The sequence below is a fragment of the Herpailurus yagouaroundi genome, unplaced genomic scaffold (assembly GCF_014898765.1).
Source record: "Herpailurus yagouaroundi ecotype Mexico unplaced genomic scaffold, PumYag 186, whole genome shotgun sequence".
Taxonomy (NCBI): domain Eukaryota; kingdom Metazoa; phylum Chordata; class Mammalia; order Carnivora; family Felidae; genus Herpailurus; species Herpailurus yagouaroundi.
The window spans coordinates 18,102,929-18,130,822 of NW_024412417.1; the positions used below are offsets into that span (position 1 = coordinate 18,102,929).

Consider the following 27,894-nt stretch of genomic DNA (forward strand, 5'->3'; position numbering starts at 1 on the left):
AAATAAAACAACAGCAGCTGTAAGAAACTTCCATGTCAGACATAATGTTATTGGGTTTTACACCAATGTTTCAATGTTTGTCTACTTCTTTTGATGTGCTCCCTATTTAAGAGAATATATACTTAAAGATGGTTACTAACTGAAATGTCAGTAAAGGAATTTTGTTTGTTTATTTGTTTTGTTTTTCAGGATAATTCAGAAGGAGCTGAGAATTTAAAGTTGATCAAAGAATTCCTGTTGTCAAAGGAAACAACTCTGGGCACAGGTTTATGGAAGAAAAGGCCTGAATTTTCTGAGTAAAAAGAATATCCACTTAACACATTGGAAAAAAAAAAAACATTAATTTTCACAATTCACTGAACAACCTTTACTGCACCATGACTACCAGGTATCAAAAGAAATCAACATAGCCTGTCATCTTAAAATAGATATTTATGCAAAGTATAGATGGAACTGCTCACAGAAGTAGGAACCCTGTTCTGCATCACAGACACCTCACAGGATTTGGAATGGAATATATGCAGGAAAAAATAATATGCATGAAACTACAGGCAAACTGGAAACATGTCACATTGCTTCAGTTCACCATCTCTTCCAGCCATTTTCTCATCTCATTTCTTCACTTGGAGTTCCTTTAGCAACTTTTACACTGTAGGAATTACTAATTTTATTAAGTATATCCTTTATGTTAATTATAACTTTTTAGACTTCTTCAGGCAAGACTGATCTCCTCTTGGCCCTTCCGTTTTCTCGGACACTGCTCATCCCTTACTTCCATCTTCTCTTCACGTTTGGCTTCCAAAAAAACCCTATTCTCTTTCCTTTGATACTTCTCATCCATTAGTTATTTACTTGGGAAGTCAGCCCCTTCTTCTCATCATTCCAAACTGGTTTGAATCCAAAACTTTCTTGCTAGAAAAATTCACATGCCATCTCTATTTATTAATCACATTCTTGTAATATACCATTATAACTGGGTAGCACTTTAAAACCCTTCTCCTTTGATTCTTAAAGCAATATAGAGATTCAGACTTAGTAGATATTACAAGTCCCAGTTAGTATGAATCTAAATATCTTACCCAAAAATTGTGCTCTTGTGGTGTCAGAACCAAGATAAAAAGCCATGTCTTATAACTTGTCAGACTAGAAATGTGCCCACGACAGCCCAGTGCTATGAACGCTAGCATGAGAGTCGCTCCACTTTGATTTGGTATAATCAAATATATATAATATACCTACTTCTTCCACCCATTTATATTTTATCAGGAATCAAGGCATTACTTTAACATCTCCTTAGCTCCACCTGGTTATTCTGGGAGCTTGTCTTTCACAATATTTCAACCTACCAATCTTTTACATGCATAAAAACAAAGTTTCTTTGTCAAGCCAGTTTTTTTTAAATCTGAACTGAGATTTTCTTAAACATCACTCTGCCTTAACTGCTTTGCCATTAAATTTAATTTTATCCAGTTTGTCCTGAAGACTTTTACTGGTTCTCTTACATTTTCCCTCTCCGTATCAGTTGGGAGAGGTCACTTCAGCTAGATACAGAGACCTCTATAAATGAAGGCTGATGTGAAGGACAACATTACAGCTCTAGTGTCTTAAAATTAAATAGCCAAAGTAGTTCTAATTCTCCCTGATGATGGCCTGGGGCAACGAGTTTAGTTTACACACAAAGGCATAATCTGAAACGTGGATGCTGAATCTACACTCCAGTACACTGTGTTCTAGAGTGCATTCAGTATGTTTTTATCAGGTGTTCACTTGTTAAGAATCCCTCTGTCAAGTTTTGGGGAAGCCTAGATTAAATAAACAGTTTTTATCATGACACATGTTTTAGGATGCGTGTTCCACGAAACAACAATTTACGAAACTGTGTACCTAAATCTATACAAATAGAGCTAGAAATCTGAAGACAGAGTTTCTCACAGGATTTTCAGTACTTCCTGTTTCCCATCTTTCTAGAAGCACTTTGAGACGACACATGCATAAAATTTTGGCACTTAACTTCTAGTTTAAGGCAGAGGTGCACTTTAATGAAGAATAAAATAAACAAAATAATCTAGGTCTTGAACTTCAGTAAAAGGTTCTAATTGAGTATATACAAAACTTTATTTGAAGATTTTGGTTGACTTCTTTCCATTTCCACAGTCGGCCTCCTCCAACATGTCTTATTGGAAATATTTCAGATCATTGAACACATCTTGAAACTTTCACAGAAAAAGCTCTCCCTTTCAAATTGTTTCCCACAATAGAGTTCTTAACATAGCAGCCAATGAATTCACAGTGGTGACAGTTGCCTAAGCTCAATGTGTGTAAAGATAGTCCTAAAACAAGGAGGAAGATGTTGAAAATATAGAAACCTTCTCATTTTTATCTGTCTGAAACTGCTCACAGATGTTTCCATTTTTTAATTGTTTTTAATATGTAAGGTGTCAACATGTGTTGCAAATATGGGTTTTAAAGATCAATTTTTTCCCCTTCCAAACAAGAGTACAGTGAGTACAGGTTAAATTTATACTTTAAATTTTTAACTTGAACACAGCACATTTTCTCTTAAAATATAAAGCCAAATGTTGATGTAATTCAAATGTGGAGCAGAATCATAGATTACTACAAGTAAACATTGGCAAATATTTTTTTTATTTGGGGTAAATAAAAATAAACTAAATATGTGTGGAAGTCAGAAAGCAAGATAAAAATACAAATGGATACACTGTAAAATATAAAAATGGAATACTTCTATAAAAAAATGCCCAATAAGTGACAAACCACAGAAACACATCTTTGCCACATATATGACAAAGTTTTAATATCCATTGAAGGGCTTGCATGAGTTAATCAAACAAAGATAAACAATGAAATAGAAAAAAGGGAAACATACATGAATACGCTAGTCATAGAAGAAGAAATGCAAGTGGTCAATAAACATGAAAAGGTGTACAACCTAACTTTTCAAGTAGGCAAGATTAATAAAGTGGTTAGCAAGGCTTGGGAAATTAGAAAGCCCATGCACACTTGGGGAGAATATAAAATTTGGAGATAATTTGTCAATATGTATGAAAATTTTAAATAATCACATAAAAATTCTAATAAATTTTAAATTATAGTGTATCTATACCTAGGAATGAGAGACATGTGTATATAGTTATATGTGTAATATATCCATGATAAATTTTTATAAAGTAGAAATAAATCCAGCATTTAAAAAGTAGTTACAATCTATACACATATGTATTCATCATTTCAATACGTATTTATGCATGTGTGTGACTGGATATGAGTGTGTGTCTGTGTAAACACACAATAAATATTCACACGTATATCCTAGTATATTCATAGAAAAAGTCTGGAAGAAAAAGTCCCCAACTTAATCTGTTACTGATGATTCTCTGCAGTAAGTGGTAATGGTGGAGAAGTATGGAATTAGAGAGGCTTGGCCTTTAATTGTATACTTTTGTATATAATTTAATGTTTAGATCAAGTCTGTGTTACTTTTTTATTAATCAGAGAGATGTGTTAAAAAGTCATGAGTCTAGAATGGTCTGGCAAGATGTTATCTAAAAATTTAAAACTTGGAGGGCACTTGGGTGGCTCAGTCAGCTAAGCATCTGACTTTGGCTCAGGTCATTATCTCACAGTTTGTGAGCCTGAGCCCCATATTGGGCTCTGTACTGACAGCTCAGAGCCTGGAGCCTGCTTCAGATTCTGTGTCTCCCTCTCTCTCTGCCCTTCCCCTGCTCATGGTCTGTATCTCTCAAAAAGTAAATAAACATTTAAAAAAAGATATTTAAAACTTGGGCTGAATTAGCAAACGTCAAAATGTGGACTGATAACCTTGGGAGCCGTGCAGTGGGCTTTTGAGGATGCAGAGTAGCAGTGTAAACACCATCTCTATTTTATTTATGTTAAGGACTGTTAATGTATTTACAATATTTAATATAAACTAGGTGGTTTGTGTTTTCCATCAAAAATATTTTTTAGTTTTTGTTTTCTGTGTGTCTGTGTGTGTGTATGTGTGTGTACAGAGATAAATGACATTTGTTGGGATAGAACTACCGGGACATTTGCCAGTTCATCATTCATTCAACGTTCAAAAAGCACTTAATACTATATATACAACGTGTAGAGAATTGTGCCTGGGAGCATGAAGACAAAGATAAATAAAATATAATCTCTGTGTTCCAGAAGGTCACAGCCCAATAGTAGAGAGACAGATAAACATACACACACACACACACACACACACACACACACACACACACATACAAGCACACATATACACACATATTACAGTGTGATGGGTTAAGTGAAATCATGGGGGAAAACAATGTACAGTGTTATCATATAAGTTGTAATGACTGAATATATCAGGTAGAATCAGAGAAGGGTTCTTAGGGAAGTTAACATTTGCACTGAGTTTTGAAGGGTGAACGGGAGTTTGTGAGTTGAATAAAGAACTACAGAGCATTTCAGACAAATCAAAACATCAGATGAAATAACTTCAAGACTTACAGTGTGATACTAACAACTTGCATGATTAAACACTTGTTATGTGTGTCTGGCACTTCTCAGTGCTTTATATGCATTAACTCAATTAATCCTCACATCAATTCCATGTGCTATTATTATCATCCCAGTGTTAGAAATTAGGAAACCAAAGTACAATGAGTTTAAGTAACTTGCCCAAAGTCACAGAAATAGTATGTGGCAGAGTCGGTTATAATATGAAAATGGAAAAACAAAACCTAGGCAGTCTGGCCTCAGAGTTCATGTTTTCAGCCATCTGACCATACTTTCTAAAATATAAGATTTGAATAAATAAGGCTACAAAATTAGGATAATAATGATCATGGATTGTGTTCAGTGCTAAAAAACTTGAACTCTCTTCAGTTAGTTACAGAGAATCAATATGGGATTAGGTAGATGCTATATAGAGATTAAAAAGTTGGGCTGAATTAGTGTTGGGGACCTAAAAAGAGTGAAAAATCATCTGACTTGCATTTTAGAAAGAAGACTTTGGCAGAGCTCTGTATGATCAATTTGAGAGACATAAGGCTTAAAGCACAGAGGTCACTGCAATGACCGAGACAAAAAATAATGGGAGTTGGACTTAAGACACAGTCAGTGGCAATAAAATGAACAAGATAGATGAAGAAAAAAATATTTAGGGGATGGGGCTGACAGTATCAACAGTCACTGTGAGTTGCGAGGAATCAGGGAAAGGAAAAAATTAAGATTACTCTTGGATTTTCAGTTTGATTCTGAATTCTATTTCACTCTAAAATCCTAAAATTAATGAAATTGAAGTTTTTAAAAATGCTATATGCCATTAAATTCATTTTCTAAATACATGAATAGACACCTCTCCAAGGAAGACATCCAGATGGCTGACACATGAAAAAATGCTCAACATCACTCATCATCAGGGAAATACAAATCAAAACCGCAATGAGATACCACCTCACACCTGTCAGAATGGCTAACATTAACAACTCAGGCAACAACAGATGTTGGTGAGGATGTGGAGAAAGAGGATCTCTTTTGCATTGTTGGTGGCAATGCAGGCTGGAGCAGCCACTCTGGAAAACAGTATGGAGGTTCCTCAAAAAACTAAAAATAGAACCCAGCAATTGCACTACTAGGCATTTATCCAAGGGATACAGGTGTGCTGTTTCGAAGGGACACATGCACCCCCATGTTTATAGCAGCACTATCAACAATAGCCAAAGTATGGAAAGAGCCCAAATGTCCATCGATGGATGAATGAATAAAGAAGATGTGGTGTATATATACAATCGAGATTACTAGGCAATCAAAAAGAATGAAATCTTGCCATTTGCAACTACGTGGATAGAACTGGAGGGTATTATGCTAAGTGAAATTAGTCAGTCAGAGAAAGACAAAAGTCATGTCACTTCACTCATATGAGGACTTTAAGAGACAAAGCAGATGAACATAAGGGAAGGGAAACAAAAATAATATAAAAACAGGGAGGGGACAAAACAAAAGAGATTCATAAATATGGAGAACAAACTGAGGGTTACTGGAGGGGTTGTGGGAGGAGGGATGGGCTAAATGGGTAAGGGGCATTAAGGAATCTACTCCTGAAATCATTGTTGCACTATATGCTAACTAATTTGGATGTAAATTAAAAAAAAAATAAAAAATAAAATAAAATAAAAAAACAGGAGTGGAGGAAAAAAATGTCCCATTCAATCAATCTGTAGGTATTCCATTTACAAGGTACAGAACAGAGTAATATAAATTGAAATGCTTTTTATTGATCCCTACTATACACAACTAATATAATTCAGCCTAATCTAATGCTAGAAGTTAGCAGGATTTTACCTTAGTATTTTGTAAAGAACTTATCAAATGGAAGATGGCTTTAATTTAAAGACTGTGGGGCGCCTGGGTGGCGCAGTCGGTTAAGCGTCTGACTTCAGCCAGGTCATGATCTCGCGGTCCGTGAGTTCGAGCCCCGCGTCAGGCTCTGGGCTGATGGCTCAGAGCCTGGAGCCTGTTTCCGATTCTGTGTCTCCCTCTCTCTCTGCCCCTCCCCCGTTCATGCTCTGTCTCTCTCTGTCCCAAAAATAAATAAACGTTGAAAAAAAAATTAATTAATTTAAAGACTGTGACTTAACTTTTCATTTCTTTAAGCATCTTCAGGATTAAAATCAATATTTTATTATGCCATGACAGTAATTTGTTTGTAAGATATAATTTAGTATCTTGAAAGTACACACATTTCAATCACTTAAAATTAGTTAACTTAGTAACTTCCCATAAATTCCAGCTAGAAGATAGATGAGGCTTGTCAAATCAGTTCAGTGAATTCCCAAGGTAAAATAAATACTTCATATTTCCTACTCCAGTATTAGCAGGAATAAATAATGATCTATATAGGAATAGGCCAAAAACAACTGGCTTACCCCTTTCTTTAAACTTATATCTGTTTGTATTAAGAGGATACTTGACAGCCACATCAATTAGTCTTGAGGCTGCATCATGTTGAAAAAATATTTTTATAATATTTAAGACAGGAAATCATTATGGACTTGAACCCTAATTTTGCCATAAACTAGCTGTTTGGTCATGGACAAGTAAACCTGACCTTTGTGAACTTCCCTTTCTATATAAAATAGAAATAATAATAGATACTCTGCAGAATTAGTTGGTGGATTAGCAGTAATGTAGGTAAAGCACCTGGCACAGATGTTCGCCTGATATTAGGTAGGTAGCAGATAGTTTTGATAAAATTATCTTGGAATGTCCATCACATGTGTAGTTTCATGTCACTGGATGGGTGTTACCAGAAATTTCCCTAATATTCACTCTATATATTCAACACAATTATCAGGAAAGCCCCAGTACTGCATATTTGTGTACATAAGATGCTCCCTTCCCTTCCTGTGTACCCTCCTGGTCAGGCAGAATAATTTCTTCTGGAATAATTTTTTGCCTGGCTCTGCTCCCACCTTGGAAAAAGTTGGGGTTAAGACAGAGATGGACAGATGTCTTGAAACCCAATCAGTTTACCAAACTTTTAGATCAAAATATTCAGTTACATGTTTGGTTCAGCTCTAAGGATTTGAACTATGATATCTTTCCCCATCCATCTCTCTTTTCTATGGTCTTGAGTTGACTTGACAGGAAATATACTAGAGGAATCTAATAAAAGTTGACAATTACATGTTCCACTTTGTGATCCAGCCCTCTATGTGCAAGGTAAACATTAATAATTTCTTGGGTTCTTGGTTGATAATTTCAATTACATGGGCCAATTACTCATCTCTTACTTCCAAATGCTCTTTCCTTGAGGTAAGGAACAAAACCATTGTAAGATTAGGATAGCATCCAACAAAAGAAAAAAAAAATTCCTAAAGAAAGCAAACTGGAAGCTTTTTGGAGTCACCCCCTACTAGACTGTTAGGAAAACAAACAGTAGAGCAAATGTTGCTAATCCTATTCTTGCTTTGTGCCTTTGGCCATTTAGTGGATAAAGAAGTGAATCTAATGAGCCCCAAAATCCTTTTTCAACCCTACAAGTGATGCATTTAATTTGTCAGGATGTAAATCAGCAGGACCTCTCAGCATGATTGTGTAGTATAATCCCGTCCATAAAATATTCCTCCTTGTTCTGCCAAAGAAGTGGTGGACCCTCATAAGGGCCAGCTCACCGACTTGGCAGCTGAGGCCCCATCACACTCAAAGCTGGTAAGTCACACACCCAGACACAACCCCTGACATTCCATGGGGAGGAAGCAAAGCTTAATTTAGATAATCCCCTTTGCAAAGTGTATTAGCTGATCCAAACCAGACCTGGCCAACTAAAGGCATGTTGTTCCTACATTTCAGACATGCCTAAATGTAGAAATAGCTTTTTGCTACATTTGGAGGATTAAGATTTATTTAAGGAATAGGTAGGGATAATCAATAAGCTTCTTTAAAAATATATAAACAGCTTAACGTATGACTTTGACCTTCAATCCACTTAAATGGTGTTGGGGGGCGGGTAGTAATTCTTTGTTGCTCTAGAAAGTGCTGAGCAGAATTCCTATAATTTCATTTCACATAGGGAAATAAACAATAACAATAAACACAACAGGGGAAGTATGCTGTACATCACAAAAGGATATTTTTTTTCAATAAAGTAAAGCACATTTTACTTTAAGTGGTTCATAGAAGACTATACCTGGTTTAAGAACAAATATTCCACCAACCCTCCGCTAAACACATTTGATCCTTCAACACGAAGACACAGATTACTACAGAGATACAGCAATGTCAGGAGATAGGGCACATGATAGAAAAATGCCCTCAGGAACCACAGGTGAAGTAATGCTATACTTGAGTGTCAAAGAGAGAGAGAGAGGAGTGCAGAGTAGGAGGAAAGGATGCATGTAAGTTTTTTCAGGCATGAGCACAGAGAAATTTCAAGTTAAAACCTAAATCCCTGAATTCATTGTGAAATAGTTATATTTCTGGAAAAAGGAATTGTTACAACTCTGAAAAAACCATCACTAGCAATAAGTGTTGTGATTTGTAATATAAGAAGGCCTGAATTTTCCTTAGAAATTAGAATTTAATAAGGGAAAAAAAATCCATCAGCAGAAGGCAGGTATGTGCTGGGGATAAGGAGCCTCCTCTGAGAGGCTATGGCCCAGGACAAGCCTCTTTTACTTGGCCTGAAGCAGAGGTCTTTCAAGTGCTTGAACCTTGACTCAGCTTTACCAATGGAATAGAGAGAACAGCTTGTAAGCAGGTTCCCTTCAACAGACAATTTCATGGTGAGAATTCCATAGTAGGAAATGATACTACGTGCCATATCAAGAATTATGATGGAAAAACAAAAAACCCAAAATGATTTGGAAATAAGATAGAAGGGATATATTTAAGAAAAAAGAAAAAGAAAGAAGAAGAAAAGAAAAAGAAGAAGAAAAAGGAAAAGAAAGAATGAATATGAGAAGAAAAGAGGGAAAGAGAAAGAGGCAGAGCCACCTAGAGAGAGGGAGAGGGAGAGAGAGAGAGCTGAGTACAGTGACACTTAAGGGACAGCAGTTGTTTTTGTAGTTAAGAGTGAGACCTTTTAGTCCTCCCGGGTTTTTTTATGGTATCCTGACAGCTCAAGTGTCAGATGCGGACCAAGAGATAATACACATATCAGCAGGGGAAGAACTGAAGAATGTAGATTCATACTGACAACTTTTTAAAAGATAAATCATATATGGTAACATACTTAGTGAGAGACTGAAAGCACCCTAGGTTACACCTTAAAACGAAATACCATGCAATTATTAAGAATGATATTAGATGAATATTTATTCATGAGAAAAGATATGTTTCCAAAGAAAGCAGGCTGAAAAATAGTGTGTATAGCATGACACAGCTTTCCACAAAAAATATATGTTTTTATATAACATATAGCAACATATGCAGCTTTCTCAATGTGTCAGGATTGTGGTTTTTCATTTTATTTTGTGTACTTTCTCCTTTTTCTACATTAAGGGTCTGTTATTTACGTAATTATAAAAACAACTGAAAAATAAGGTAAAAACTTCATTTTACTTATCCATTCCTAGACAAAGCTTTCACAGTAGCATATTGAAATACATGACTATAAGGGGGTTCACTTTTAGCAACCAAGTTAAAGCATGGTGGGACCCTAAAACCGAGGGATGGTTGAAGTAAAATATACCTGCTACATGTATATGTCTGGTTACTGTGAAACAGCAGGAGAATAAATGGTACTTTTCAGCAGGATTTTCAATTCCAAAACATTTCATTATGCAACCAGTTCAGGGTCAAGTCCTGTCAAGTTTATTTATAGTTATACAGTTTACCCCGTGACACAGTACAAAGATAAATAAATGTAAAACTTAGAAATACAAGTCATAGAGTATGCATGACCCCTTTCAGACTCTAAATCAACAGCCAGGTTTATCTTCTTCATGTATAAGTTCCACTGTAATTGTTGTCACTAAGGGCTACTTTTAGTGTATAGTTAGGGAATCTTTCAAGGCTGCAGATAGTGGTATTGAAAGAACATGTGCTACAGTGGAAAGAGCAGGGCTAGGAAGAAAGAAACCTGAATTACATTCCCAGCTGTGCTACCAGCAAGCTGTGTAACCTTGGACAAATCACTCACTTCCACTAAGTCTATCCCCTCATCTGTAAAGTAAGAGAACCAGCAGTCCTCGTAGGTAACTTCCTGGTGAGAAACATGATGGAAACTCTAGTTCTAATGACACAAGGTATTGAACTAGTTTCTAGCAACACAATGGTTTTAAACCCAATATAATGGACAAAAACTGAAACGTCTTCAAGCCATCCAAATATCCAGAAGCCACTTAACAAGCAATGCATTTGTCCTACAGAGGTCATTGCTTTGATTGAATTATCCACCATGAATGCCAATAACTTCAAAATGATATAGTCTATATGCCATCCCACCTCTGGGGTGATCTTTAAGTCCCATTTCACTTACCTGAGATGATTCACAGTTTATAAAACACATCTATAAAACTAAATAAATTATTATATCCAGAGTAAATAACTTTAAATGGGGAAAAGGCTGGGGTGGGGGTGGTGGTGAGCAACTCTTAAATTAGCTTTACACGTAAATAATTTTCTGGGAAAAATAAAATCTGCTTCTCTCCAGTGCAAGATCTCTGAATTCAACAATTTTGTAGTTTTGTGAAAGTTTAAGGGCAGAGAGAGTGACAATTCAAGTTATAGAGTTTCAGAGACTACTTTTTTCCTCTATTGCTACAGATTTCATCCTGCTGAAAACTGTCACTATTTTGTGTCACTGAATTCAATCATAGAATCAATTTTTGTGGATATGGTAGAATTTGCACAACTAAACATTAGATAAATTAGTGCTAAAAGTTATAAAAAGCAAATGTTTCAAGAGTGTAAGCAACAGTATTATTCTTCTTATATTGCCTCTATATTTCCATTTTTGCAAACCACCTCAATCTTTTTTTTTAAGTGTTGACAGAAAGGTGAAGGATAAAAATAAGTACACCTGTAAATATTTGGAATACAACAATCCTCACCTGTTTTTCTCATGAATCTTTAAGATTTCATTTGTCTGTTGAAGAAGCTGCTTCTCTAGCTTGTATGTTGATAATGAATTCTCTAGCAGTTGTATTTCAAGCCGAGAAGTTTGATTTAGTACCTCAAGATAAAAGATAAAAGATAAAAACATTTCAAACTTCAATCACAAAGACTGAAAAGAAGTTTTAGTTTTTCATTTAGCTATGTTTCCTTTTAAAATGACACTTCTTCCAGAATAATTAATTAAATGGTCTACATTCTACTAATTAATGTTTTACAATGTGTCCTAATCATTGTATTCATTCGAGACTGAGGTTGCAGTTGAATGAGAAAATTGAATTGTTAAATCCATGTTCATATATAAATGTTCATGTCCTGAATCCCTAGGATATTCTATTGTGCTGCTTGCCTCCAATATTTATATGATGAGAATTATTATAAAGTCTTAGATATTGTGTACAACAATTAATAGCTAATAGGCAAGTAAAATTTGCCTGCTTCGATCCCTTACCTTAAAAAAATTAATTATAAATGTGTAAACAGCTCTTGACATAGTTTAGACAGATTAATGACTACAAAGTTATTGAATAACTATCATATTAGGTCATGCCAGCCCTTCCAGATATCATGTCATTTTATGGACATGGGCACATAACACACTAAGGAAGAATTGCTACCATCACTTTATAAATGAGGAAATTAAGGTTCAGAGAGAGGCCAAAACTGATGCAGGAACCAAGGGAAGGACTGGGTTCTGAACCCAGATAGTGTGACTCTAATTTTAATGTTCTACACAGAACACTAAGAGGTTTAGTTAAACCATCTTGGGTCTTCATCTGAGCAAATGAAGGGACCAGGAACCCAGATTGCACTGAAGACAGACTGTAGTATTCTTTTCAACTGCACTACACTGGGTACTCTAGAAAATATAAATGTTCAACTTCTCTTGAATCATCAAGACTCATGTTGCTAGTCAGGCTTTAATATAACGTGAGTCTGTGAGTCATAAGCCCAAAGGCTTTGGGTTCATTCTCCAAAAAAACACATCACACACTTCAATCCTATAAGATGCCTTCAAACTGTGCCACTGTCTTTATGCCTCCCTATCTCTGTTGTGTCCACCCCTTCTTTTTAAAAAAAAATTTTTTTTTTAACATTTATTTATTTTTGAGACAGAGAGAGACAGAGCATGAATGGGGGAGGGTCAGAGAGAGAGAGGGAGACACAGAATCTGAAACAGGCTCCAGGCTCCGAGCTGTCAGCACAGAGCCTGACGCGGGGCTCGAACTCACGGACACGCGAGATCGTGACCTGGCTGAAGTCGGACGCTTAACCGACTGCGCCACCCAGGCGCCCCATTGTGTCCACCCCTTCTACCGGAGTCTTCTCTAAGGGTGGTAAACAAAGCAAGGAAAAAAAAAGTATAATTAGCTTAAAAGCTTCCTATGTCATTTGAAAATTTAAAACCATCACACTTTTCTTACTGGGTGGCTCAGTTGGGTAAGCACCCAGGTCTTGGTTTCAGCTCAGGTTATGATCTCACAGTTTGTGGAGGTTTGTGGGTTCAAGTACCATGTCGGGCTCTGCACTAACAGCATGGAGACTGCTTGAGATTCTCTCTTTCCCTCTCTCTCCCCCTCACCAACTTGTGCTCTCTCTCTCTGTCTCTCAGAATTAAAAAACAAAACAAAACAACAACAACAAAAAAAACCCTTAAAAAAAAAAAAAAGAATTACTTTTTGAAAGGGACCTGGAAATCCTTCTGGAGGATCAATATCAATCTGTAGGTCCTCCTCTAAAAATGACACTATTAGAGCTTTCCTCCTTTTCTGTAGCAGGTCTAAACCTGGGATTACATCAGATGCACATAACCTTTTCAAAATATACTGATACGACCAGGGTTAGACTTGGGCTATGAGAGGTTGTGGGGGAAGGGGATGGATTTTCAAGAGAGGAGGACAAGAACTCGGGAGAGATGAGAGAGGCAATTTTCTCAGTTGTAAAATTTAAGCAGATGTCAAGAAATTCAGTAATCAAGATAATATTTTAATGCAACATTTTGAAAGATCAAAATTAGTGCAAAAATATCCATGCTGAACATAGTATAATTTTAAAATAAAGACAGGATCTGCCTCTGCACATGTGTTATTTCATTTTGCATGACTTGATCCCACTCCATTCACCTGGGTCTCAGTCCCATGGTGGGGGAGGGGTGACGTGTTGGATGGTGAAGGAGTGGGCAAGAAAATAGCAAGATGGGGCATTTGTGCTTTAAAAAAGTTTGAAGTTTCAGGGCACCTTGGTGGCTCAGTCGATCGAGCAACCAACTTTGGCTCAGGTCATGTTCTCGACGTTCATGAGTCCGAGCCTAGTTGGGCTCGCTGCTGTCAGCATGAAGCTCACTTTGGATCCTCTGTCCCCTCCTCTCTCTGCACCTCCTCCACTTGCACTCTCTCTCTCTCTCAAAAATAAATAAACAACAAAAAGTTTGAAGTTTCTATGATTCATTCATAAAATTGTCATAAATATAGATCTGAAAGCCAATCTAAAAGTTACTACTATTAATCAATACTTATGGAGTGTTTTAGAGTTAAAAAAAAATATTTTCCTCTACTGAGTCACTTCATTTGAGGAAAAACAGGAGCAAGAGGAACTGGGATTTGAGGACAGAGTTCAAAGCAGCCCAGAGGAGAGAATGGTAGAGAATGTAAGGATTGGGGATATGCACAATTTAATTTTGAACTGGTAAACATATTTTTTCTATGCAAGTTTTTTGTTTATTAACTAGAATTACTATATAATATATATTATTATACATATAATTACATATAATACTATATATAGTATAGTATTATATTAATACTATATTATATATAGTATAGTAATAATTATATAATTTATATATAATTTATATAGTATAGTAATACTATACTATATATTATTATACTATACTATACTAATTATTAGACACAGTATAGTATTATTATTATAATATATTATAATATAATATATAGTATATAATATATTATATGATTATATAATTATATATTATAATATATATTATATAATATATAATAATATATTATATAATATATTATTATATACAGTATAGTATTATTACTATATTATATATTATAATATATATATATTGAGAGAACACTGAGAAGAGAATTGAGCTATCTAAAATTAAAAATGAAGCTGTCTATACGTAAGTCTGGAGACTATAACAGTTCCTAATTTTTCTCCACTTTGTCCTACCTCCAGTCAGTTTGCTACATAACACCAGAATGATCTTTTTAAAAACATACGTCACCTTATGTCATCACCAATGTTAAATCTGTTCATTGCTTCTCTTTGCAATGTGAATAAATTCCAAAGTTCTTAGCCTGGCCCACATGGTCCTATGTGATCAGAACACTACTTACTTCTCAGATCTCATCCTGCCATTCCCTTTCTTGTTTTATTATGCTCTAACCACATTGTCCTTCTTCTTGCCACCCCAACATGCCAAATTCATTGCTACCTCAGGGCCTTTGCATTTGCAGTTGCCCACCATATCCCAGATGCATGGCTAATTTCTTATCAATCAATTCTTCCTTATGGAGGCTCTTCCTGGCAACTGTTTGAAATATAACTCCCCATCATCCTCCATCAAGTCACCCTTGTTTTATTGGCTTTATAAAATCATCACTATTGGAAATTATCTTCTGTTCGCTCATTTGCTGTTTCTCTACCCCCAGGAGGATGTCAGTTACACAGAGACAGGACTACTCCATCTGGAGCCCTCCACACTGCCAGTGCCCAGCATGGGTGGCATACTGGCACAGTCAGAGCTATTTGTTGGATGATATACTAGACAATGGACAGTGAGTTATTTTTCAAGTTGGGTCATTGTCAGGGAGAGGGTAGCAGGCCATGTGAATGTTAAGTGGGCCTTCAATGATAACAATCTAAAATCTAAATCTAAAGAAGCATCTGAATATAAGAGAAGGAGAGAGACAGATCTCAAATCTCACTTAGTCCAGGCTAGGTGTCAGGTCATCTCAGGTCACTCCTGAGAACAAATGCCAATCCCTTCTCTTATTTTCCCATCACTTTGACCAAATAACCACTTTATTTCAATTCTCTCCACTGATGTATTAACACAGGCCTACAGTTCAAAAACGAGCTACCATGAGAATTGTACAAGAAACTATGATAAATTGGCTACTTTCTTGCCATGTGTCTGTGAAACTTGCTGCTTAGCAATAATCTAAGTGTTCCATTAAAATGACTAAGACATTTCATTTTGTTTAGCCTAAATATATTCCAATGTACATCTAGAAAGAAAGAAAGAAAGAAAGAAAGAAAGAAAGGAGGGAAGGAAGGAAGGAGGGAGGGGTATCTTCCTTATGTAAGACATAAGACTTGAAACTGAGAAGTTATGAACTCTAAAATGTTAGTTCTTTCATTGAAAAATAAAAATTTTTGGGACGCCTGGGTGGCGCAGTCGGTTAAGCGTCTGACTTCAGCCAGGTCACGATCTCGCGGTCCGTGAGTTCGAGCCCCGCGTCGGGCTCTGGGCTGGTGGCTCGGAGCCTGGAGCCTGTTTCCGATTCTGTGTCTCCCTCTCTCTCTGACCCTCCCCCGTTCATGCTCTGTCTCTCTCTGTCCCAAAAATAAATAAAAACGTTGAAAAAAAAATTAAAAAAAAAAAAAAAAGAAAAATAAAATTTTTTAAATAAAAACTACTAGTTTTGCAACCAAAGTGAGTTAGAGAATTTCAGCCAGCTTCCCTTTAATACTTTTAAGAGTGCCTCTGATCTTGCTTAAAAGGAAAATCTCCCACAAAAGAACATTTCCTTCTTAGCACGTTAGCTTTGAAATCAGCTTTGTTTGTAGTTTATACTTCTTTTTACTTTAATTTTGTTTTTCAAATGAAAAATGTAACACAAAATATGATGTCTTGATAATTAGATTTTTACAATGGAATAAAGGCTGCTATGTGTTCAAGGAATCAGAAGATCACCATTTTAAAACTTGGTGAAAGAATTTATTTGGTCAATAGTGGGCAGTGTGACAAAGTACCCCCTCCAGGTTATCTGCTACTTTCCAAAGGGAAAGTAGACAACTAAGATGGCGAGACATGGATGCTTCTACCCTGAGTTAAAATAGCATCACTGAGAGTGCGGCAAGCTGGCATTTGTGCTTCCAGATAATAGGGAGTGGTGAGTAATTCTACAAAGAACTCCCACCACAGTGTTCAACTCAATCTGATTGAGCCTTTAGACTTAGCTTCCAGTTTAAAGGAACCATGTAGAATGAATAAGTTAAAATGCATCACAAAGAAATACTCAGAGAAGTTCAGAATATGGGACACTCTACAAAAACAATGGGCCCGGTGTCTTAAAAACCTGAAGAAAAAAAAAAAATCGAAAGAGTGCTCCAAATTAAAAGGGACTATATTACATCTTAAAAAAAAAAAATAAAACACCTATGAAAATTTTTGTAGAACAATCAAGGAAATTTGAAGGTGAAAATTAGCTAATCTTAGAGAGTTACTGTTACTCTTAGTCACGATAATGTTACTGAATTAATACTATCTAATTGTTATCTGTAATATTTTATATTTTATTTATATTATATATAAATAGCACAAGGAAAATCTCATTGGGTTATGGAGTTTAGTACAGACAGTGCATATATTACAGAGCTAATGCACAGAGGAGTCAGAATGGAACCCAGGTAGTTTGTCTCCGGAGTCTGACTTCTTTCCTACAGGCTCATGTAGCTGTACACAAGCAGCTTCACTCTGGCTAAGAAAGGTACCTTCCCTCAGTCAATAGACTCATGGCTATTGAAATTGTTTCTTTCAAATCACCATGACATCGACATCTTCTGCTTGTCATGGCTAATGATATCTGATTTCTCTCCTCTCCCCACTCCAACACTAAACTAGCACTATGAAGCAGGAAAGTGGCCAAATTTCTCATGCTTCTTCGAGTATACAGAAAATGCTGTCATCCAATGTTCTTAGTTGGTCAGAGTAACTTTGCGGTAGAGTGCTTCTATTCAAAGTCCTATTCTGACCCATCAGCTATTTATGGGTATAAAGAATAATCAACATATAATCTTTAGGACACTACCTTTGATTTTAGGAGCACTGGGCCGAAATCTACAGAAATTAAGGGACTAGTATTTGTTAATATAATCATTTGACAAGCATTTATTGAGAACCTACTGTGTACCAAGTGATGTTATAAAAAGAGCAGTGAACAAGACAGAGAAAATCCTTGCTCTCTAGAAATTTGTATCCTAGTACAAGGGGTGGCCAGCTTTTTCTATAAAGGGACAGATAATAAATATATTGGTGGGCTATATGGTTTCTGGTACAACTACTCAACTCAAATTTATTGGGAAAGCATCCATACACAACATATACATGAATGAGTGTAGCTGTATTCAATAAAAACTTTATTTATAAAAGGAGCTGGCAATTCAAATTTGACCTGTGGGTCATAGTTCACTGAGACCTCTTCAAATGGGTTATCAAATACTTTTTCCAGACCTTGTGAGAAAGTTAATTACCAGGGTATTTTTCTTGGATGACCCATTAGCAAATTCATTTTACTGCCATTTTAACTAGGCCAAGGTTAAATATTTATTCAACTATCTCTCTTCAAGTTGAAGAGATCCAGTGGCTCAACTTTGAGAGCTGCCTTCTCAAACCTATTTCTGTCTAGAGACTGATGCTCATTGACTAATCTGTTCCTGAACTGGCTTAAACTTGCAATTGTACAACTGAAGTCCAAACAACAGGTGTATGACCTCTGACAAGGAGATGACAAAATGAGATTACACATATAAGAAATTTATTAGGGGGAATGCCTGTAAAGCAAAGTTGGGAAGAAGACAGAGGTGTCTAGGAGCACCTTCTGACTAGGATGCAGGTCTAATCACAGTGAAGAAGAAAGGGAAGGAAAGAAGATTGAGTGGAAATCCTGGCCTCCAGGGAAGCTGTGAGAAAGTTCAGCAAGGCTGAGGGAGAGCCCTTAGCCAAAGTCATGTGTCAGTGGAGTCCAACAGCTCCCAGGGGCAGGTCTGACTAAGTATTGCTACTACAACGTGTCACTGGGAATTGTGCCTTCTGCATCAACATAGTGATGGATTTCAGAGTACAGCAGCTGGGGTCATTGGTCAATGAAACCCCCACAGTAGGAGACTGGAAAGATGCATTTTTATGGCAATAAGAAATGGCTTCATAGCTAACTTATTTAATGGAAAGTTAAGGAAGAAATGGTTTAGACAAGTTTTGCCACATTAACTCAATTAAGCTACCTGAGGATAAGGATTGCTTTACTTATTGTATTCTATACAGTACCTATTAAAACCTCTTGCATTAAGAAGACACTCAAAATATACCTTTTAAAATTTGGTTAAATTCCATTCCTAAGACTATGGTTCCTATATAAATAATTGGAAATGAGAGGAAACATAGGCTAAGTGTCTAAGGAACTGCCCTATAGTTAGTTACACAGCCAGCAAATGGCAAGGATAACACTGGATTCTAGGATCACATGAGACAATGTGCAGGCACATGGCAAAATGGCAATAATTGGTGGTGCCATCAGCAGCAGCAGAACAGCAACAGCAGCAGTATCCTTATCATTTATAGAAAACTTTCAGCTGCTACTATTAGGTTCACATTACTTTCGTCTTTTCTGATTTCCATCTTACCCTCTGCTTGGGCCCATTTAGTTTCTACAACCTTAAAGAGAGAAAGGAACCTTGAGAGAGGCAGAATAGACACAAAGGGAGCCAGTAAGGCATATAGACTGTGATGCCAGACTTCCTGGGGTAAAATTTTTGCTCTAACATTTACCACTAGTTGTTTCACTCAGGACAAGTTGCTTCACCTCTCTGGATTTCAGTTCCCACATCTTTACTATATTTTTTTCTAATTTTTAAATTTTATTTAAATTTATTTAAATTCTATTTTATTTAAATTTAATTTTTAAATTTAGTTTACATATATTGTAATAATGATTTCAGGAATACAGTTTAGTGATTCATCACTTACATATAAGGGATGATGGTGGTACCTACCCCACAGGATTTTTTTTTTAATTATTAAGTAGCTAGGGGCGCCTGGGTGGCGCAGTCGGTTAAGCATCCGACTTCAGCCAGGTCACGATCTCGCAGTCCGTGAGTTCGAGCCCCGCGTCAGGCTCTGGGCTGATGGCTCAGAGCCTGGAGCCTGTTTCCGATTCTGTGTCTCCCTCTCTCTCTGCCCCTCCCCCCTTCATGCTCTGTCTCTCTCTGTCCCAAAAATAAATAAACGTTGAAAAAATAATTTTAAAAAAAATTATTAAGTAGCTAATATATGTAAAATTGCTTAGAACACAGCCAAACACCTATTAAGAGAGGTGAATGTTAATACAGTTTGTCTATTAGTGTACCTCTAATCAAAATAGGCCCATGGGAGAAGTCAGAAATAGACTTCCACTACAGGAAGGGACATGAATAATGTCTGAAACTAACTCCTTCATAGTGCACACTTGGAAAGAGTAACTGGAAGTAAAGGAGGTATTGGTACAAACTGATAACAGAGTGAGAAAAACACTACAAGCTAGGCTGAAGAGGAAGGTATGGGCATGGTGTTGGCACCTGATTCTCACCACTGTGGCTAGCAGGGTCATTTAGACGTGCTCATTATCTATTTCTTTTCTGATTACGGTGCTTGTTAAACACATAAGTATTTTTAATTGCCATTACAGTAAAACCATGTTTCTGCCACCTTTTGTTAAGTTCTGGAAGGTCTAGACAGCGGACTAGAAAGCAGTGAGTTACTTGTCTTTATACCATTATCATGTAAAAGTTAGAACACTAAAATATGTTGCAAAACCATTGATATAAGTTCCTAAAATAATTGAGAACCTGAAGTCAGTGTAGGAAAAGTAGCACTTACCAATGTGAAACAAAGGAGAATTAACATGGAACAAAAATGTAGGAGCATACTTGGATAGCCCAAAGGGTCTATTTGTTTATAAATGCTGATTATTAAAGAATAGAATGCATTTAGATTAAGAAACAATTTAGGATTCATTCTGCAAACTTGCCCCTGCATCTGTACTTGAGTGCACTTGAATGGCTATGTCTAAGTAGAACAAACAAGGCCTGTTGCAAAGGTTCAACAGAGCACCACATGTGTACACATTCACATGAAAACAGCTTTACAGTAGCACAATTAGAAGACATTAAAATGAATATGAAGGGGTACCCAGTTGGCTCAGTCAGTTAAGTGTTCAACTCCTGCTCGGGTCAAGATCTCACAGTTTGTGGGTCTGGCTGTGTACTGACAGCATGAAGCCTGCTTGGGATTCTCTCTCTATCCCTCCCCCACTCATGTTTCCTCTCTCACAAAATAAATAAATTAATAAATTTAAAAAATAAACAAAATGCAAATGAAAAGAACTCCCAGGATTTACTTCTTAAGGTAGAACATAGTTGGTCTGAGCTACTGTCTTCCTTCTCTACCTGTCTCTCATCACAAGTTCTGATAGATTTGTGATTTTTAAGATATTTTGCAGGTTTTATCTATCTTGAAATTCTTCTTGGAGTAACTAATAAACTTTAATTGGCCTTTAATGACTCTAGTTTTAGCTGTTCCCTGTAAGGCCGTTTTTTTCCTACAAATTTTCTGTACTATTTTCCATAAAGTAAATAGTTTTTAGCCTTAAGGATGCAGAACAAGTTTTTATCTCTTAAAATCTAATGTACAATTTGTACATTAAGATGCTGACAATGGGACTCCCCCCCCTTCCCCCCCCCCCCCCCAACTCCAACTTCTAGGTAGAAAATGAGTAAAAATAACTCAAAAGGATTTGGGGGATGGAAAAAAATAAAACACTGCCATGTAAGTCATTAAAACTCATAAATGTATAAAAATTTCAAATATTCACTCAAGTATGGTTGTGTCAAGTATGGTTGTGTTGTTTCAGTTTCTGAATATACAGAATGCTTTGTAGGAGAAGGTGAGTATTCTGTTCTAAAAAAAAAAAAAAGCAAGAGAAAATACTCTCATATTATTTATACCATAAGAAGCCAATGTTCACAGATCACCATACTTGTTTAGTATGATAATAAATGATTATATAAAGTCTCATACTTTTTAGTTATAACATGTAGCTTCCCCTTCCCCATCCCCTGTAGTTATCTGATAATAGTGTGCAGCAAAAAATACTTTCCAAAGCCCATGTGGTTTACTGCTCCAATGTAATCCACATTTAAGTTCTTATTTAATTAGTTTAATTATTAGTACTACTAATCCAGAGAGATAAAAAAAGGAAAGGAATGAGAGTGCCGATTCAACTCACTAGCTGTATCAGTGTGAAAAAATTGCTCAAAATTTCTGACCTCTTGTCTGCTTTGAATGGTTTTCATAAATATTATTTGTACATGGGAAAGCTGTTTGTATAACATATAATACTCCATCCAGATAAATTGTCATTGTTATTTATCTTTAAATATCATTATATGATCTGTGATGTCATTAACAGAAACAAAATAAAATGGAAATAAGGTTGCATCTTATTTTTTAATTTATATTGTTAAAATAATTAAATAAGGAGACTATTAGACTGAGGTGGCTCTAATGCCTCAGTAACCTACATTAAGTAAATCAAAGCCTAAGCCAGAGTCAGTGCATCCGAATCGAAGAAAATGAAAATTGAGAACAACCAATCACAAACAGCCAGCTAGGCTTCCTGAAATAAGGCCACTGCTTGGGCTTTCATCAATCAAATAATTTCCTTGATTTGCTTCCACATCTTCTCTGTTACAACCTTTCCTGTAGCTCCCACAGTGGAATGTTCCTAACCACTTTTAGCTAAACGCTGCTCAATTTCAATTGAGGTATGCCCAAATAAACTCTTGACAATTCAATGTGCCTCAGTTTATCTTTTAAGAATTTATTTCAGCTTCAATTCCAGAAATCAACTACACTAGGATAGAATCATCCCCTGGGTTTCAGAATAGTAATGGGAACAACTACTTCCATGGTTAAAATGGGACCAAGAAATCATCTTCAAATCATCAAAAAGATTTTCACTGAACTGTAATAGTAGGTTTGTGACAGTGCTGACTAAAGGGCATTTTACTGATCTGTACTGAAATAAGTATGATTGTACATAAAGAAGTATGTTGTTGTCCATGGCACTATATATATATATAGTATATATATGTAATATATATATATATAACTACACATTGCTGCTAAGTTAATTTTGGTTTTCCTGTGTATCTACTGAACGCATAAATACTCTGCAGGTGCCATATGGCTAGTGTATTATCAGAGGCGAAACAAGACAGGTAAAAAATGTACATCAAAGGCACCAATTTGACCCAAATGGTTATTTTGTTTGACACATATCATATCATAGTTGGTAGCTGCAGTGTTTATTTGAATTGAAATGCTGATTAAGTCCTTTGCCAGTTCTGTTTTTGCAAACACACACAAAGCTACATCTACCAACCTTCATTAAATCAAAAGAAACATGCATAGCATGTCAGGCAGTCATTGTTGTTATTACCAATAAACAAAAATGTGTATGTTTCCCCAATCTCAGTGGTTGAAATGTGCTCTGTGTTTATGGAGTATGCTAAAGGGGAAAAAATTCTGCTCAGTTAAGAGTTTGTCGACTCTGGCCCAGGGGTGTACCTGGGTCTCAACATCTGTCAGCTTTCTGGTCTGTTCTGCGGTCTGAGAGAGAAGGCTGGTTCCTATCTCGAGCATGGTGGCCGTGTGGTTCTGGACTGCATTCTGCTGTATCTGGGCCATCTCCGACTTCATATTTTCCACAATGTAATTCTCAATCTGCAAGAGATAAAGGACAAAACATACTACATTATAAGCAAAGCTTCTCAGTTGGAGCATGTAATATTTACAATGACAAAACAAGACACAGCTGGCAAATCAGCCATCTGGCAGGGATCCTCTGCATTTCTGGGAGTTGGGAAATGGGAGCAGAGCACACAGGGACCCAGTTGCTAACAAACTGCTTATACACTGATACATATATATAATCCTCACAATCATAATGAAAATTTGCACTTGGATAGCGCTTTCTTATTTTCTACAACTCCTTCAATCCTTACTGCAAAGATGTGAGGTACAGATGGCCTCATTGTTTTGTGTGATTTGTTTTGGTTTGCTTTTATTTATGGCTGAGGAAACAGAATCAGACAAGGTCAATGATGAGCCCAAGGTCACCCAGCAAGAATGCAGCAGCCTTAGCACGATCATTTAAATCTAAATCTTGGTTCTCTGGTCTTTCAATAGACGACATTGACCACCGGTCTCAGAAAAACTCAGCCTCCTGCTTTCATTCATGTAATGAAAAGTAAAAGACCATGCTGGGTTAGGGGAATTACACAAGCAGTGGGAGGAGGGTGGGTGCCCCAAACACAAGCTTTTAAGAGAATAGTCAAGTATAGGCAACAGTATACAAAATGAGCTGCAGAGCCACGGAATGAGCTAAAACCATTCTCAGTGCTCCTTTGAAAGCTAAAAAAAAATTAAAAAAGCAGAAAAGCACTGAAAGTATAAGCTATAAAGCAGCATTTGCCCTCCTTGCCTTGGGTAACATTTAGTCCTCTATGGTGCCATCTTAGGGAATACAATGGTTGTAAAGTAAATTATACCACAGGGGTCAGGGGGAATTCCTAAGTGACACTCTGAGGGAGGTTGTTAGACACCTGAGAGAATAAAGCTAAGGATAACCACGCTTGAAAAACACAGAAGAGGCCTGCACCTCCCTGTCAGTGCACTTAATTCTCCCCCACCACTGTGTGGTGACTACATTTTATTACCCAATTACACATATGGGGAAACTGCATCCCAGAGAAGTCAGGTCCAAGGCCACACACCACAAAAACAGCCAGACTTGGATTTGAACGCTGAAGTCCTTAACTTTCATACCAACACTCTTAACCACTTGATAGCTCTGCCAAGTTGTTCTTCATAAGCCGGGTTCCAAATCATTAACAGCTACGTGATTTTTACTGATTTAGTGAACCATAATGCATCCACTATTTTATAATCCATAGTAATATTATTGTCATGTAATAAATAAAGTCTAAACCTAAATTCCCCTTTGTGCAACTCTGGCAGTTCACTTTCTAACACCGTCTCTTGCTTATTTCTATTTATCAAACATAAATCTGCCCCAAGATAAAGAAAATGAAAGGTTAGAATCAAAACTCTTATTGTTATTAATAAATTCTGACTATGTTCTTGGTCAATATAAAGTAACTCCCCTTCATCCTTTATTCCCAAAATTAGAAGTAGAGGGAAAAAAAATTCAACTTACAAACATTTATTATAAAACAAATATAACATTGATAGGTTAGAATAGCTATCCAGAAACTATCTTGACAAAATGTAAGGTCTAAATGAAGCCACATCTAACCTTGGCTTTATTCCAATCGAACTAACATATTTGAACAACAATGGAAAGGTAGTGGAAAGGTAGGTCGGAGTATCAGGCATCTGTTGTCTTGGATTCTGCATCATGTTTTCCTTTTCCTCATAACACCCTTTAACTCTCTTTTTTGAAATTATGAATGAATATACTCTCAAAAATGGCAGGTAAATCTTCATCATGGAGGTGATTACCTGCCATTTACAGCTGACATTTATCGATTGTCTACTATGTGGTAGGTATTGAGCTAAGTACTTTCTTTTTATAACAGCACTTAAACCTTACAAGTTTATATGGTATGTATTGTTACAGCTGCTTTATAGGTTAGACTATTGAGGCCTACAAAATCCACAGCAATTTTCCCAAGAAAAACGATAACTCAACTCCCAACGCCAAAACCCATGTTCTCAATCTCTAACCTATTCAGCTAAGTACTATTTAATTACTCTGCATATTATTGTGTAGTTCCTCGACCTTGTATGTTTATCAAAGCTACATGGGAAGCATTTTTTAAATGCAGATGAAGGTACAAGACAACAGAACACTGAGTCAGAATTTTCATGGGTATATACTAGACAACTATGTATTTTATATGCTTCCCAATGTAATTCTAATTCAGGCAAAGACCAGTGCTTCTCAAAGTGTGGTCCACAGAAGAATTACCTATATGAGATCTGTTTGTGAGCAGTGTGACGTGAAATGAGGAAACTGTGTCAGAAAGCAAATTACCTACATTGCTAAGCACACTATTACTACGTGTATGTGTGTATGTGCATATAAATATAGGAGCAAGACTTTCTCAATGAAGAAAGTGATGCTGTAATGCTTTAATTTACATTCTGGAATTCTGGAGCAAGCTTCTTAACTTGTTTGCAAAACGACAACTTCCTTGAGTAGCAGTGATTTAGACTACTGAATTTATTCAATGTCAAATTCCCTGCTTATCAAGAAAGCTCAAATAATAACTTGGTTTCCTATGTAGATTTCTCTACTGAGAGACAACTCACTCAGCAGTGAGCTTCAATATAGATCTCTGTGATAATTATACATCAGTTTTTTGGTTGTTTATTTTAAGTAGCCTCTATGCCCAACGTGGGGCTTGAACTCACAACCCCAAGATCAAGAGGTGCGTCCTCTACCAACTGAGCTAGCAGGCATCCCTATACACCAACTTCTTATGCAGTTGGTTAGTGGGAGTTATTTCCCAGAGCTCAACTTGCTCTGGGTGTAATACAGTTATGTGTTTCAGTCTCCAATAAAGGAGGACACCCTCTGGCATATAGTGACTACATCAAGGATCAGCTGCTTTGTGACTCTATCTATGTTAGCTCCTATCTCTCTATTCTGTACTACTATGCTTTTTTTTTTTAACTGTAAAAGGTAACACCAGCAAAGCAAAATAACTGCTTTATGTAAGCGTTCATCACAGTCTCCAAATTCTGCTGACCCTACTGTAAAAATATGTAAAAAACCTATACTAAAATTCTTATTTGGGCTGCTGTGATGAGTAACATGAATATAACTCTAGTTAATTATTTTTTAATTAAGTGGGGCTGCTTTCTGTAGGAGTAACTGCCTTTTAATACAAACGATAATGGCACATTTAAGTAGCAAAAACCAGATGTAGTTGATTTAAAGGCTGAGGAGGGAGGCAGAAGTCAAATATACAATGTGTGATTAATAAGGAGGGCTACTTTCATCTTATCTCTCAACATTCCTCTGTAGATGTATAACTGTGAAATCCATCTTGATGTGTCATATCAGCCAGGTTCAGAAAAAATTTGTAACAAATTTGATTGTCCTCATATTTTCCCTACTGGTTTTAAAAACATGTTCACAGACTATGATGGCTACTTCAAGTTTTAATATTTTAGAAACATCTAAGATGTCAGTTTTAAGCTTACAAGTTGCTGACCACAAGACCTGATAGATTATAAAGTAGGAGACTCCCAATTTGAATCATAAAATGATTTGACTATACTGCCATTCTCAGTGTCTGACTCTAGGTAAAGTACTGGCCAAAAAGCCAGCATGAGAAGGTACGATGGCATTAGAAATGAGATAATGAACAATAAATAATGTGTAAGCAAATAAATAATGTTACGTTTGGTGATTTAGTGTTTACAAAAAGCTTTCATAGACATTGTCTGACTTGATTCTTATGCCAACTCTACATGCAGGGTATTGACTCTATTTTATGGTTTAAGAAATAGGGCTCAGAGGCCTTAGGTGACTTAATGGAGATAAAAGGAACAACTCAACTCTACCTTCTCATCTTCCACTAGCCTCAGAGTTGCGGGAACTGCTCTGTTGTTGGACTGGCTGGTTGACTGATTGGTGAATGAACGATTGATCGCATTTTTAGCCAGCTCACTGAGAATAAATTTACTCATTCCTTTGAGGAAAACATGCATCATGAGAGGGTGATTACTTCACTCCGCTTCACCATATTGGAGGCCAAGTTTATTTGAAGGGAGTTGAGAGGCTCTAGGGCCAGTTATGTGGGAAGTTCACTTTGCTAGCATTTTTAATACAATTGGTCATTAAAAATCCTTTCCTCAGCTCCTACCTTTTTTTCTTAGTATGTAGTTTATAACATATTTGTTTCCTTCCACCCATTACGTTTCTTGCAAGCTATTCTAAAATATAACAAAGAGAATAACAACAACAACAACAACATGTTAAGCCCCTACTAAGGTTGGGTATGTACCAGGTTTTTATAAACATGTGGCTCACTGACTCCTTATAACAGTCCAGGCACTATATTATGTGTCCTTATTTCACTGACAAGGAAACAAGCTCTGGGAAGTTAAGTCTATGATCACACAATGAGTCAGTGAAAGAACTGGTATGTTGCTTTGAAAGA

At 36.4% G+C, this 27,894-nt stretch overlaps 1 protein-coding gene across 5 annotated transcripts in view; it reads right to left on the reverse strand.

The window, feature by feature from the left end:
- Positions 1-27,894, reverse strand: part of ANGPT1 (angiopoietin 1) — a 245,140-nt gene that overhangs the window by 78,504 nt on the left and 138,742 nt on the right. For all 5 annotated transcript variants that reach the window (XM_040494250.1, XM_040494249.1, XM_040494251.1 and 2 more), the window contains exons 2-3: positions 23,267-23,422; positions 11,568-11,689 (exon numbers count right to left, since the gene is read on the reverse strand). In XM_040494250.1, coding sequence (XP_040350184.1) covers positions 11,568-11,689; positions 23,267-23,422 — 278 coding nt within the window. The remainder of the gene's footprint in view (positions 1-11,567; positions 11,690-23,266; positions 23,423-27,894) is intronic.